We start from the raw sequence: 14,866 nt of genomic DNA on the forward strand, positions 1-14,866 counted from the left end.
CCCCTGCAGAGCTCCTCTTCATGCTTGGCTGACGATGATTACGTTGCGGCATCATTCACCTCCCTGGAGGCATCGTTGAAGAGCTCATGTGTCTTTGGTGGTGGTGGTGTTGTTGCTCTTTCTTCTCCCTTTTGGGGTTTCTATGGTTTTGCCACCTTTCACCATTGTGCTGGGACGTATTGTTGTAAATAAATGACTGTAAACTATATAACGGGTTGTTTTGGGCCAATATATAAAATCAGGTGAGGAACGCTTCCCTGTTGACCTTAAAAAAAGCATCTGTCGACTTTTAAACTCTTCAGTTATAGTCAAGCAAAAATGCTGGAACAAGTGTTTAAATCTAGGGGTTAAAGTTTAGGGGAGTCATATCGGGTGTCACATATGGGTGTCACATTGAGTGTTTGGATAGTAATAATAAAACAAATTACACAAGTACTCAGTAATCCGCGAGACGAATTTATTAAGTCTAATTAATCCATCATTAGCACGTGTTACTGTAGCACCACGTTGTCAAATTATAGACTAATTAGGATTAAAAAATTCATCTCGTAAATTAGTCTCAATATGTGCATTTAGTTTTGTAATTAGTCTATATTTAATACTCTATGCATGTGTCAAGCATCCGATGTGACAGGAGCTAAAGTTTAGAGGGGAAAAATAAACACAGCCATTCAATTGTGAATGGTCGAGACAGGAATTATGTAATTCCGTTATCTTAAAAAAAACAAAGATGCATGCTCTCCTGCTGTTTTTGTCTATACTATATATACTGAGAGTGGACTTTTCGGATGCTCTTCTGATCGCAAGGGCTATCTTAGGGACAAATTTAACTTTCCCCTTATGAATGAGACATAGACACTTAATGCACACATGTCATAATTGTTTAGCATTACATTAGCTGCCAACCTCCAAGAAAATTCAACAAACTCCTAAGGAAATAACAATTTAACTTGACGATTTAGAATAACACCCAAGAAAATAGTTGTTTTCTTTAACGGTTAAGAACAACACTCAAGAAAATGGTCAATTTTCTTGACTATTTACAATTACACTCATGGAAGGTGCTTACAACCCGCCCAGGAAATATCAGCCCTCAAGGAATATATATTTCTTTTTGGAGGTCGGTGAGGTGCGCCAAGAAAACTACATGTTTTTTGTGGTTCTATTCTAGCCCTAAAAAAATTCTTATAGCACTTAAGATAATTTAAGATTGTGGTAGTGACAAATTCAGAAACTGAGACATCTATACTAGTATCATGAGGAAGACGTGCCATCGCACATATGCCTAGCCGCAAGCATCTTTTCTTCTATGACATATTTTTTTCCCAACCAGAACCAGGGAATGAGAGAAGGTAGGTTCATGTATCCCTGTCATGATGCGATCAGGGATACCGATCGAGAGGAAGAGTTAAATAATGTCGCGCGATGACCATGCATTAGCATATATATGGGTTGAAAATTGCAGGTACCACCGTCCACTATGCTCTCCCCCCTCTCCATGGCAGCTGTGAGAGTAGCAGCTGCGATGCTTGGTCGTCTTCTGCTCCTGCTCCTCCTGCTAGCCGTCTCTTCCGACGCCTACGATGGAGGCAGCCATCCGCAGATCAGCCGGAGAAGCTTCCCCGAAGGGTTCATCTTCGGGACGGCCTCGTCGGCATATCAGGTGATGAATGTTCCTTGCAATTCTTCAGGACTATTAACTTTAGCTCCTGAGATGTTTCAGAGTTAGTTTCTTGTTGAGCATCTGGGACAAATTCTAATGACTTGCTGGTGATGTTCATCACGTACATGCAGTATGAGGGTGGTGCAATGGAGGGGGGAAGACGGCCAAGCATCTGGGACACCTTCACCCATCAGCACCCAGGCATGTGTTCATCCTTTCTCTCTCTCTCCCCGTTGAAACTTGAAAGAGTGAAGCATATAAAAACCATCGCCATCATGTTCAACCGCTACATGATCACTTCAAAGTTCAAACATGCATGATTCGGTGTGGTGGTCCAAAAATAAATCAAAATTTTAGCTAGATGATGGAATAAGATACATTCCTGCTGCTACATCATGGATATATGTATCTCTCTTCTTGATACGAAGTTTCATTATATACAACAAAGCTAGCATATACACGCACTACCATGATATCAACGGAATGAAAACAAGTCTTAGGAGATGCAAATCCTATTATAGACTATATATCATACATATGCTTGTCGAAGAATTCCCAAGTAATTGATTTCAACGGCCGACAAGCATGCATGCCCCAATATAGGACTGTCTACCTTTTTAATTTCTGTTACAGTGCCCAAAATCTGATCCAGTAAGTAGCGATAAATAAAATTTTTGGTACCACTTGGAGACCTGTAGAGACATAAAGTAGTACATTTCTCCTAAAACTGCTAGAGGATATAGTACTCTATGATTACCTCAAGAAATAGGTGTTTGAAATGCCTGGTCACATTTCTATTATCAGCAGTGGCAGTCTTTCTTGACAATTTTTAGCCATTGGCCAGGGTAACAGTCTTAACACAGATAGAGAAAATCCTTCCAAAAAAAGAAAAAACCATCCCAAGTTGTGTCTATCCTCAGTGAGATTGTCCCCAAAGAAGATTTGTTTTATTCTGCACAAATATTTGCTGATCGGGGATTAGCTTGACCCCCAGTACGTCCAGCTCATGACAATCTCATAAGTCACAATTCCAGTCGTTCATACCATGAGCCAACCTGTCACTACCTGCTCAGTTCCATTTTCTCCGTATGTAACTTTTTTTAACAGGGAGTATGAAGCAAGTGGTTGAATTATTGATCGTACTTGTGACAGTGAAGCTTAGTTGACTAGTCCAAACACCACTAGCAACTTGTGTGCATTATTATTAATTTAAATGACTAGAAAAAAACAAAACAAGAACAACCCATCTATGGAACTTACTGATTCTCTAATTTGGCAGATAAAATCGCCGACAGGAGTAATGGGGACGTTGCAGTGGATTCCTACCATCGTTACAAGGTAGGAATTTATTAGTTTCTTTAAAAGGTATCCTTCTTTTAGTTTATTTTGGTTCAAAATAAATTCCCGTAACAATTTTAATGATTATATAGTCAAAGTAGTGCCGATATGTATCTTTGTATCAACTCGATGTAATGATCTTGAAACATAATAAAAGATTCCTTTATCCAAAAAAGGTTATATTAAGTTTTAATAAGATCTTTAAGTTTGAAAACCAAACCACAACATAAGTGTGGTATTAGCACATCATGGATCAATATAATAGTGACTTGCCCAAAATGCAGGAAGATGTGCGCATTATGAAGGATATGGGAATGGATGCCTACAGATTTTCCATATCCTGGACTAGAATTCTTCCAAGTAAGTGTGGTATATTGTTTAGACGTTGTCTTACATGTCTTCTAAAGTTCAAACCCATCAAATCAAATTTAAACGTCTCAATCTAATGACAGATGGAAGTCTGAGCGGTGGAGTCAACAGAGAAGGAATCATGTACTACAACAATTTGATTGGTGAGCTTCTGTTGAAAGGTATACCTCCTTTCTTTACTTCCATCAAATGATTCTGTATACTCATATACCTATCAAATATTCTCATATATATTTGCATACATCTGCAGGGGTGCAACCATTTGTGACACTTTTTCATTGGGACTCGCCCCAGGCATTAGAAGATAAATATGGAGGATTCCTTAGTCCTAATATTATGTGAGTAACGACGTTTTGGTCATTTCTGATTGCAAAAATACTTCTAGACTCACCTGCATAAGTTAAACTGGAAAGTGATCACCAGATTAAAAAGCTTAAATGAGCACAAGGCAGCTTAGTCATACGCAAAATACTAATACTGTCATAAATAGACTAATACTGTCATAAATAGAATATGACCGTTCCATTTACTTGTCAGCTATAAAGTATAAACATGCAAAAGTACAAACAAAAAGAATCCTCAATTAATTGTTGCTAGGGTTCCTTTGGCCTAGTCTTCTGGCATAAATAGTTTACCGGAAACAAAGAAAAACTTATATCAACAGTATATTCTATTTATCCTAAGTCATACTCATCAATTTATCCTAACATATTATGTTAAGAAAGAGGGCCATAGATAGATTGAGTTTGGGTTAGCATCTCCGTCCTTTGTGAGTTTTGTTGTGTTTGTCACTTCCTGGCCGCATCCTGGAATGACACTTTGTACACAAAACCCTCTTTTTCCTACCTTAATTGAAGGGTAGAGCTCCTGCCACTATTTAAAAAAAACTCATCAATTTATTTACTTGCGTTAGGCAGTAACAAATTGACAACATATTATCCTACAAAAATGGAGAAAAACTTATAGCAAAACTAGTCCTCAATGGGGATATTAAATACTAACATGTTGACGCTGGCATCAGATTGACGATTCCTTTATGCTAAAATTGCTGTTTATGTACACTCACTGAAAGTCACATGACGATAAATAAAACTGTCAATGTTGCAGAAACGACTATAAGGATTATGCTGAGGTTTGCATCAAGGAGTTTGGCGATAGAGTGAAACACTGGATCACATTCAATGAACCCTTGAGCTTCTGCGCAACAGGGTACGCATGGGGCACATTTGCACCAGGCCGGTGCTCGCCATGGGAGCAGGGCAAATGCAGCGCTGGGGATTCTGGAAGGGAGCCTTACACTGCATGTCACCATCAAATACTAGCCCATGCAGAAACAGTCCGATTGTACAAAGAAAAATACCAGGTCAGTGATGAACTCTCTATGAAATTGTCATAGTGGATAGGTTGGCCATAATAAAAGCAGACATCTATTTAGATTAGAGAGCCTCATTTTCTAGTCTCTATGGGTATATTCAGAAGTTCTAAGGTTTAGGAGAACAAAAGTTCAAAAACTTACAGCACCATGGTATGGTTTTTAGGTCAAGTAGTTGGTTACGGTCTTATTGTTAAAAATCATGCATGTATTCAAAATGTATTGTTTCTATTTGCCAAATATCTCCAAACATCACTCCCATTTGTCTGATATATTGAATGTCAAATGCAGGCTGTGCAAAAGGGAAAGATCGGAATAACTTTAGTCACAAATTGGTTTGTTCCTTTCTCCCGTTCAAGATCCAATGATGCTGCTGCGAGGCGTGCCTTGGACTTCATGTTTGGATGGTAAATTCCGTATGGCCCTCAAAACATATCAATGTCAAAATTTAGAAGAGAGCCAGAATTTTAATAGAAGTGTCCCTTAGGTTTATGGATCCCCTTATTAGAGGACACTATCCAGAAAGCATGAGGAGATTGGTTGGAAATCGCTTGCCGCAGTTCACAAGCGAGCAGTCTGAGCTGGTCAAGGGTGCATTCGACTTCATCGGACTCAACTACTACACTGCAAATTATGCTGCTAACCTTCCTCCATCAAATGGCCTCAATCTCAGCTATAGTACAGATTCTCAGGCGAACCTTACCGGTGAGTCACTGAAGCCAAGAGATGGCTTCCTGTCATCGTTCTTGCTTCAATTAGAACAAGAGCATTGTTGCAAAATTCTAAAAAAATATATGTTTAATAATACTATTTTAGATGATGAAAAATAATACCATAGCTGCCTCTAAGATGCTTGTCCCGCAGCAAAAGTAAATTCAATATTCCCTCCGTCCCAAATTATAGGCTATTTTGGGTTTTCTAAATATGTAGCTTTTATGTACTTTTTTATTTAGATATATTGTTTGTAAAAGCTAAAACGGCATATAATTTGGAACGGATGGAGTAGTTCTCAAATAAAGAAGAAATGTTTAATACCATAGCGGTAATATCAATCTATGACATCGGGTCATGTGGTGTCAATCCGAATATCAAAAACATGTATTTCTCGCCCACTTTTTTTAGGCATACTAACCTCCTCCAATTTGTGTTAGGTGTGCGAAATGGTGTGCCGATAGGCCCTCAGGTAACCACTGAGAACAAGATACATGTGCTCTTCCCTCCTCTAAGCACAATTATTCCAGTTCTACCACGCCCTTTCGGATGGCATGGTAGCAACCACAAAAGGTCATGAAAATTGTGAAAAAAGGAATTCAGAACATTGGTTTGCATGACATGTATCTACCTCTCCACAAAATTTTAGAACCAATGGTGTGAAAAAATTCCAAAAAGTCTCTTGATATTTTGGGCTTGCTTATTGCGCGTCAGTAGCACTCGTAGGGGTTTACCGGAACTATGCTCCCCTCGCCTATGTGTAGTTGTGTTCCACATATAAAAGTGGCTTTGTATGCAGGCTGCTTCATCTTGGCTCTACATTTACCCTCAAGGATTCTGTGATCTGCTACTATATGTCAAGGAAAACTACGGCAACCCTACGGTCTATATCACTGAAAACGGTAATTTTTGTTGCAGCCATATTGCTTTCTTTACAATCAGTATCATGTTGAGGTTATTTTCCTCTTGAAAGACGATGCTTGGAACATTTCCCTTTATTCTAGGAGTTGATGAAGTCAACAACAAGAGTCTACCACTCCAGGAAGCCCTGAAGGACAGCACTAGGATAGAGTACTACCATAAGCATCTCCTTGCCCTACAAAGTGCTATAAGGTCAGTCAGAGCTCTAGCTCATGCCTGCAAAGCAAAAGCAATGCCAGTAATAAGTTATTGCTTTGTAGACACACCAGCTTCTGGAGAAGAGAACTTACTGCATCTGATCTGTGTCGTTCACTGCAGCCGCGGGGCGAATGTGAAAGGCTACTTCGCGTGGTCGCTGCTCGACAATTTCGAGTGGGTGAACGGCTACACGGTCCGGTTCGGGATATACTTCGTGGACTACAGTGACGGACTGAAGCGGTACCCCAAGAGCTCAGCCCACTGGTTCAAGGAGTTCCTAAAGAAATAAGCATGCGTGCACATCAATGGTTTTGAATATCATGGTATTGCTAAAACTGTAGTTTTTTTGGAGTTTTAAAAAACTCCACTCTAGACCTTTTTTTTTTCTAAACCACGGTTTTGCACATCAATGGTTCTAAAACTACAGTTTCTTGATACTATGGTTTTTAATACTACAACATCCATTATCGCTAATCTTTGTGCGGCGTTTGGTCTAGCCTAGGTTGTATGGCCGTGTTACAGATAAATTGCCCACCAATAAGTGTGCTCACTATTTTTTAGACATAAAAAAATTATTTGACCCCCTTATAAGTGGTGTATTTAACCATATATTATTATGGCCAGTCTGTTGAAAAGCTAAAAAAAATTCTTTAGATAATGGAAAAATCTGAATGCGGCCTTCTTCAAAGAATAAGCATCAGTCCACACTTACTTATTATAAGCATAACTAAACAAGATTTAAACTTGTTACATGTTTGAAACTAAAGAATTTAAACTTATCACATATTCAAAACTAAAATCCAAGACGGTAACTAAAAGACCATTCATTAGACACGAAGAATTGCATGGTTCTTGATTCTAGTAGCTTACAAACCTCACAAATTCATTATTTGTCTTCATCCGAGAGTATAGAGCCTAAAATTGTAGCCAATGTGACCCTGAAAAGTTAACAAATAGCAAAATCCCAAAATGTAACAATCGTATAAAAAAGAATAAAGAAAATGGAACCCTAATCATGAAGTCTATCAATAAACTTCCATTCTTACTTGGCAAAGATATCCATATCTATTGAAGGACCGAAAACGGCGACCAGAGGAGGGTAAATAGGAGCCGGAATTTTTTTCGATAATTAAGGCCACTGTCCCAAAATCACCGCCAAACTCGCAAACCAAACACCGTGATGTCCATGACCCAACTAGTGGTGGATGTTCCCTAGGAACACAGTGGGACACCATAAATGGCAAGAGAGCGCTTCCCAAACCGAAGGACGGAAAATGAGATACCCAACTCCTATTGAGAAGAAGCGAGTTCCCGAATCTAAAATACCCAAGCCAACTTGTGATAAGAGTACCTAGATAAGTTTCTTGGAATGGTAGAAACCCAACGCAAAAGACGGAACACGAAACTGAGATCAAACGACCAAAGAAACACTACTGAACTGAGTGCAGTCAGCCATATGCTGAACAACACAGAGCGACCTTCGGAGAAAAATCGAAAACCCTATCAAATGATGTTCAAAAATTATGAAATTTTAACATGGCCTCTAGACACATTGAGGTAGGTCTCCACCAAATTTCAGCTCCAAACTTGAAAGTTTGACCTACCGGACACGTCCGACATTCAGACCGGACGTGTTTGGTATTTACGAGCAGTTCTCGTGAAAAATTGATTCAACATCCAAAACTATCAAATCAACTTGGAATGACTTGAAACTTTGTAGAGAGGATTACCACAAAGTTGGTAGGCTATGCCTAGAAGATAATCGCCCAAGGCAAAGCCAATCAACGGGAAAACAAGAAATTGCGATGAACCCTAGAACTTGATTCGCCCCGATCTATGAACTCGCAAGAAATTAGATGAAATCCTTCAGTGGAAGGGATCAAATCACATCCTAGTCCATCTCAGATAAAAAAGAACGAGTCAAAACGCTCGCAAAAAGATGAATCGAGCCAAGAAAGAAAAGGGGAAAACAAGAACGCGAAGAACACGAATGCGATTCACAAAAGCACCTCACAAATTGAATCCCAGAGGACACGAGGAGGTTAGGACCTCCATTTCCAACCAAAACCACAATTACACCGAGACACTAGTTCATCGGTGGAACTCTTGAGAAGAACCTAGAGGGGGAGAAAAACCTAGAGAGAGAGGTGTAAGAATGAAATGGCAAGAGGTGAGAGAGATTGGGGCTCTCTCATCCTTATTTAACATGGCTATTACACAATCCCAAACATGCCCCTAAATATTTTGAGTCGAACCACTTAACCCGAGGGCGTTATGGTCCAACCTGAGGTAGTCTTCATCTGACGGCCACCGCACCCTTCATGAGATAGCTTCACCTCGATGCAAACTCCTCGATGTCGTCACATGTCGTCCGTTCCTCCTTGGAATCTCCGCCTTAGTTTTGAGGCCCAAACCCGAAAATCGTCCACCCGATGGTTTTGAGGCTCAACCCACCAAACCATCCGCGAGTAGCGTACTCCATATGCGTCCCCCGCAACTCGACGCGTGTCACCTCCGTCCTCGACCGCCCGGCCGCCAAGTCTTCCAGAGCCTCCGCTCGACTGGCACGTCCATCGTCTTGACTTGGTCAACATGGTCACTCCCAAGTACACTTGCGCTTGTCGACGTCCCCAGATGTCAACCACCACGGCTGGTCACCCGGTCTCCTGGTCCCTCGGTCCAAGCCTCACGTCCGTCCTTCACCGCTCCCAGTCCATTGGCACGGCACGTCCCTACTTGACCTTCACCTCGCCATCAACCACCGCCTCGGGGCTCCACACCTGCGCACCACAAGGCAAGAGACATGTTGCATAACCCAACTCATGCCATGGTTAGTTCACAAACTGAACCCAAGACACGAATCACGTTGGCAATCACTCATCATAAATCCAAACCACAAGGGCACATATCAACCTTGTGTTCACATCTATGATTTCCAAGGTATGGCATGGCAATGTATTTCGTAATGTCGATTGCAAAAACACAATTCTGAGTCCACTTTGGAGCTCCACCGAGGTACACTACTAGTCACAAGCCACTAAGTCTTGCCACTCGCTGCCTGTCTCTTCCGGGCACCTTGGCATCATCCACTATGGAGTTTGTCCACCAAGGAAGAGCTCTCCTCGTCCCTTACATACCAATCTTGGAGGGTTGAAGTTGCTAGAGAGGCAACAAGCTTCTAAGTTCCCTAGCACATCAAAGATACAACTACATGCAACGCATCTCTCTCTAGTTCTCAAGCTAAGGTTTAATAATCACTCTTTACTAGTGATGTCATGAGCAGAATCCTAGATCACTAAGATCTCATATATTGGAGTCTGCTTGACTGCTTCCACTAGATCCCAGTCACTATCGCGCGCTTGCGCCGCTAACTGAAGCGGCGCACACGATGACCCCGTGGCCGGAACTAAGAAAGAAGGGGGCAGGGGCAGGGGATGGGCGATAGGCGGAACGGCCAGCTGTGAGGTCACCACGGCGAGGGCGGTGGACGAGGCGGCGATGGTTAGGGTCTTAGATATTGCAACCATCCATGGCCGGTGGTCTTAGAAGGAGGGGCCTAGGGCGGTGGGTGGCCCAACGGTGGTGGCATGTTGACGGGCGGTGAGTGAGGCAACAGCGGCGCCGCTGAGCGGGTGGAAATAACCGGATGGGCGGTGCTGGTGAACTCCTAGATTGGGGTTAGGGAAGGGCAGGTCATCTGGCGGGGGTGGTAGGTGGACGGTGAGGCCGTCGGCGAGGTCACCTACGGCCTGGGCGATGGTCGAGGCGGTCAGGGGTGGGGCTGGCCGGTGAGGAAGACGAAACACAAGGTAGAAGAAGGTGTGTGCCAGTATCTCTACCATGCACGCGTGTTAGGTAAGAGGGTCGCAACTAGATCTAGCTTCTACCTGCCAATAGTTTCAATGTACTCCAACACCTTTTAAATGGACAGCTAAGGGCATATTTATAGTCCCTATACATCAAAATTCATCAAGCTCATGGGTTGCAAACATAGTCCTCCTAGATGATCCAAGGGCCATGCTAGCGTCCAAACGACTAGACGGACCCGCGTGTCCGGACGCTCACGCATGCTGTTGCACTTACCCGTGTGCTGTTGCGCCTGATGCGCCCTACGTCTCCTCTTGTTTTTTGGGAACATGCGCCTCCTCTTGCTCTTGTTGCACCTCGCCTGTGCCTGCTGTTGCGCTTGCACGGAAGAGCATGTGCGTGGGGTCTGTCCAGCTGCATGCGAGAGAGAGGGAGCATAGTGCGCGTACCCATGTGTTGACCTGGCTACATGCTGCACCATGGTTGGCCATGCCTGGTGGTGCTGAGTGCCTGGTTCTGCGTCCGTTGTTGGGTGTTGGCCCGCTCTAGCGCTCTACATGGGCACATGCACTTTGACCAGGGGTGCTTGCCCGTTTAGGCACTGACCATACATTGTGTGCACGTCCGACTGTTGGAGCTAACCCACATGACAGAGATAGGCAGTGCTCAGTGACGGATCTAGGATTTTATCTAAGGATATGATGTCAAAAAAAATTCACTTTCAATTCGGTAAAACCATTTGACAATTCGGTAATAATTAAAAAACATCCATAAATTACAATATAAATGGTTCAAACACACCATATTGATAGTTCAAAATATAGACATAAAAGAGAGCAGGAGACTTACAATACTACTTGTTTGAGTTTCATAGCCGAAATTTTTATGGGACATGATTCAATTATACCATCCTCATTTACTTTAAGAAAATATTCCGCTCAATTAATATACAGAATTGCTGATCAATCTCAATTATCTCTAATGTTGGGTGAATCCCAAATATCACGGCATGAGGAGAAGACTAGATGATGTTAGCAAATAACAATGAAAGTAGACAGGATTTTTCTACAGGAAGACGAAGAGGCCCAATAGCAAAATTGAATCTCACATTCTCACCTCGATGGCACAGGCAGTCAGGCTCGGCGCATTATGGCATTATGCGCAGACAGTAGTCTGGGTAGATTACATCCTCAATCTCGGTCATGATAGATTAGTTGCGTACTGGCTAGGTGCGATAGATTAGTATGGGTAGATTACATCCTCAGCGCTGGCTAGGTGCATGCAGCACGTGTGTGCTCGCGAGTCGTGTGGGGGGCAACACTTGCTGCAACATACTAAAATAGGGTGAAACAAATTGAACATACGCTTGCAATATGTGTATAGCCACTGCAACGTATGCAACATACGCGTATAGCCACCGCAACATTTGCAACATCCAATAAAACAGCTCAAACATTTGGAAGATACACTTGCAATATACGTGTATAGCCATTGCAACATTTACAACATTCAGATGAAACACATGCAACATCCGGATAAAACATACAAAAATACACCCGAAACGCATCGCCAGCGAGGAGTTCGATGCCCACAATCACCCGTTACGGAAGCAGAGAATGGCACATGCACATGTGGGCCTTGCACTCCTCTCACGAATTCCCAGCGTCGGCCATTCTCTCTCTTTGGTCACGCTCACACGTTGCATGCACCCACACCGAGCGAGTGGTCGCACGTGCTCCCATGCGCTGACCGCTAAACGGACGGGTGTAGGCCATGTGATTGCAACACGCTCCCTTCTTTTTTTTACTTGGTCATCATGTCGCGAAGGGCGGTCTGTCCGAACAAACGGACGTCCTCAACCAAGCATCACCAATGATCCAACGTCCATTGATACCCTTCATCGAACAATAATCCAATGAGGATCTGACTATTATCGACCATTGGCACTTGAGCGCACATCCCCCAATGATCACGATACCGTCTCTCCGGTTAAAAAAAATGACCCCCGATGGATCTAAAAAGAAAACTGATGGGCTCTGTACTGTACATGACCTTCCGCAATGTTCACGATGTCACGATCAATGTCCGAGAAAAGGAGATGTCGTGGTCCTGTCAAATCGCCTTTTTTGGTGTATATAAGATTCCTATTAACAGATTGACTATGACTGCTATAGATGCTATGACTGATTTATCGTGTTTTTTCCATTGCATCCCGGTGGCTTTCGTTGAGCCCTTGAGCTGAACGCATGACGGCACGTCCATTATCCATCCACCCGGGCCTGGCCTCTGTATGTCCGCAGCCTCGTTTCGTATCGTCGAGGATGATGAACCACGGGCCATGGGCCAGATTTTGGGCTTTACATCTGCTGTCACGAGAAAGTAGTGTGCGTGTGCCACAGCAAATTTCGGTCCAAAATATAGCAAAGAACACACGCTCCTCTGTGCAGTCAGTCCTGCTAATCAGCGAACCATCACAGGTGAAAACCAGCGATCGATTCTGCCTCCCTTTCAACTTTCCATTTTTAGAAAAAAAAAATATTTCAGTAACTTTTCTTTTCTGGAAAGTTACATAGTTAACCAGCGGTCGATCCCCGCACCTTTGCAACTTTGTATTTTTGGAAAAATAAATTTATTTCTACACTTTTCTTTTTATAAAGTTATACAAAGTTATTAGCATAACTTAAATGTATAACTTACTTAGGGATGGAAATAGATGTCTAGAAATCTGAATTATCTGAATCCGTATCCATAAAAATGTGTAATATGGATATTTGTATTCGTATTGGTTTCTAATGTGGATACAAAATGCCTAAATGGATCTATCCGAAATCGTTTTCCGGTATTTTTCTCTATCCGGTTCTAGATCCGTATTCCACAAAACTATAGAATATCTAATATATATCTGTATCTACGAAGAACAAAGTATAGTGAATCTATTCAGAAGTTTTCTTTTCATGACTAGTGACTAAATTTTAGTATTATTAATGATGCATTGGAACTATTTAGTAGTATATCTATAAGTAACCTTTAATATTAGTTTAATTAATACTATCCATGATACATAAATATTAAATTAATTTTAGTATTTTTTCTCATTTAGTTTAACCTAATATATTTGTTGTTGCAAATGATTTGAATACTTTAATTAATTTTGTGTTGATGAAATTATTTCATATAATTTATAATTTCATGATAAATATTATTTAAATAATGATTGATTAATTGATATATCTAATTATTAAATATTTATTGATAAGTATATTATTTTGTATGAGCTATTCTTGTCTATGTTATATGCCTACATACTTTATTCTCTAGTTGTGTAATAATTTTGTAATTACAAAAAAAAAATGATAAAGTAAAATGGCTACATGTTGCCTACCATTCTTATTTAAAAAAAAATTCACTTAACTTATCATTTTATTAAATATTATCCATTATAATCTAGTTCACTATGGTATTTGAGATTATGAGAAGTGTACTTCGATTTTATTTGACTTTGGTTATTGACGAATTTAGTAGTAAAATTCTATTCATCTATGTTGAATTTAACAATATGCACTTTGAGTTGAATTGATAAATATCCGAATAAAAATCCATCTCAGAGACTTGTTTTGTATTCATATTTGACAAGGCCCGTATCATATTGGAGTCCGAATTAAAATGTGATAAAAGGTGACATCTAGATCCGATTCCATGTGAATCTAATCCGTTTCCATCCATAACCTTGTTACGTGACAAAGTTACGCGCATAACTTATATGTATAACTTACTACGTGGCAAAATTATGCACATAACTTATATTGTATGTATAACTGACTACGCGACAAATTTATACGCATAACTTGTATGTGTAATACTTTTTTAACATAACTTTTACAACACAACTTTACATAATTATACAAATAACATAACTTATATACATATAAGTTATTATAGTCCAACATCTTAAACTAGTTGAGAAGAAGTGAAAAAGTAAAAAATGGAAGAAAAAAGAAACAGAAAAAGAAAAAGAAAGAAACATCTAGGTAGTGTTTAGTTCCCAAAATTTTTCAAGATTTTCCGTCACATCGAATCTTTGGACGCATGCATGAAGCATTAAATATAAATAAAAAATAAAACTAATTACACAGTTTAGACGAAATTCACGAGACGAATCTTTTAAGCCTAATTAGACTATGATTGGACACTAATTATCAAATAACAACGAAAGTGCTACAGTACTATTTCCAAAAAAAAATCACCAACTAAACAAGGCCCTGGCCGGTGTCCGCATGCCGCGGAACGACCTAAACCCACACGCATGGAATAGGTCGATTCGAGTGGTAGAAGAAAACATCTTCTACAACTAAAAAGAATAAAAAATAAATATTTTTTTAAATACGATATTTGTTTTGGTTCATCTGTCCACGCGTGCGATCCCACGATGCCGACAGGTGGGACCTCCTCCAAGCTTTGATCCCACGAGTCCCCCAACCCTCGCCCCG

The 14,866-nt window shown here is 40.9% G+C and overlaps 1 protein-coding gene across 1 annotated transcript; it reads left to right on the forward strand.

Annotated features, from left to right (window-relative positions):
* Positions 1–1,495: 1,495 nt before the first annotated feature.
* LOC136534629 (beta-glucosidase 12-like) lies at positions 1,496–7,036 on the forward strand. Its single transcript, XM_066527033.1, has 13 exons — positions 1,496–1,663; positions 1,795–1,864; positions 2,943–3,001; positions 3,286–3,361; positions 3,454–3,531; positions 3,621–3,708; positions 4,478–4,733; positions 5,034–5,149; positions 5,230–5,447; positions 5,894–5,925; positions 6,253–6,355; positions 6,458–6,566; positions 6,693–7,036. Exons 1-13 carry the CDS (start codon positions 1,499–1,501, stop codon positions 6,859–6,861), a joined length of 1,539 nt encoding a protein of 512 aa, XP_066383130.1. The 5' UTR covers positions 1,496–1,498; the 3' UTR covers positions 6,862–7,036.
* The last annotated feature ends 7,830 nt before the right edge of the window (positions 7,037–14,866 follow it).

Source organism: Miscanthus floridulus, unplaced genomic scaffold, assembly GCF_019320115.1.
Source record: "Miscanthus floridulus cultivar M001 unplaced genomic scaffold, ASM1932011v1 os_2100_1_2, whole genome shotgun sequence".
In the NCBI taxonomy this organism is placed as follows: domain Eukaryota; kingdom Viridiplantae; phylum Streptophyta; class Magnoliopsida; order Poales; family Poaceae; genus Miscanthus; species Miscanthus floridulus.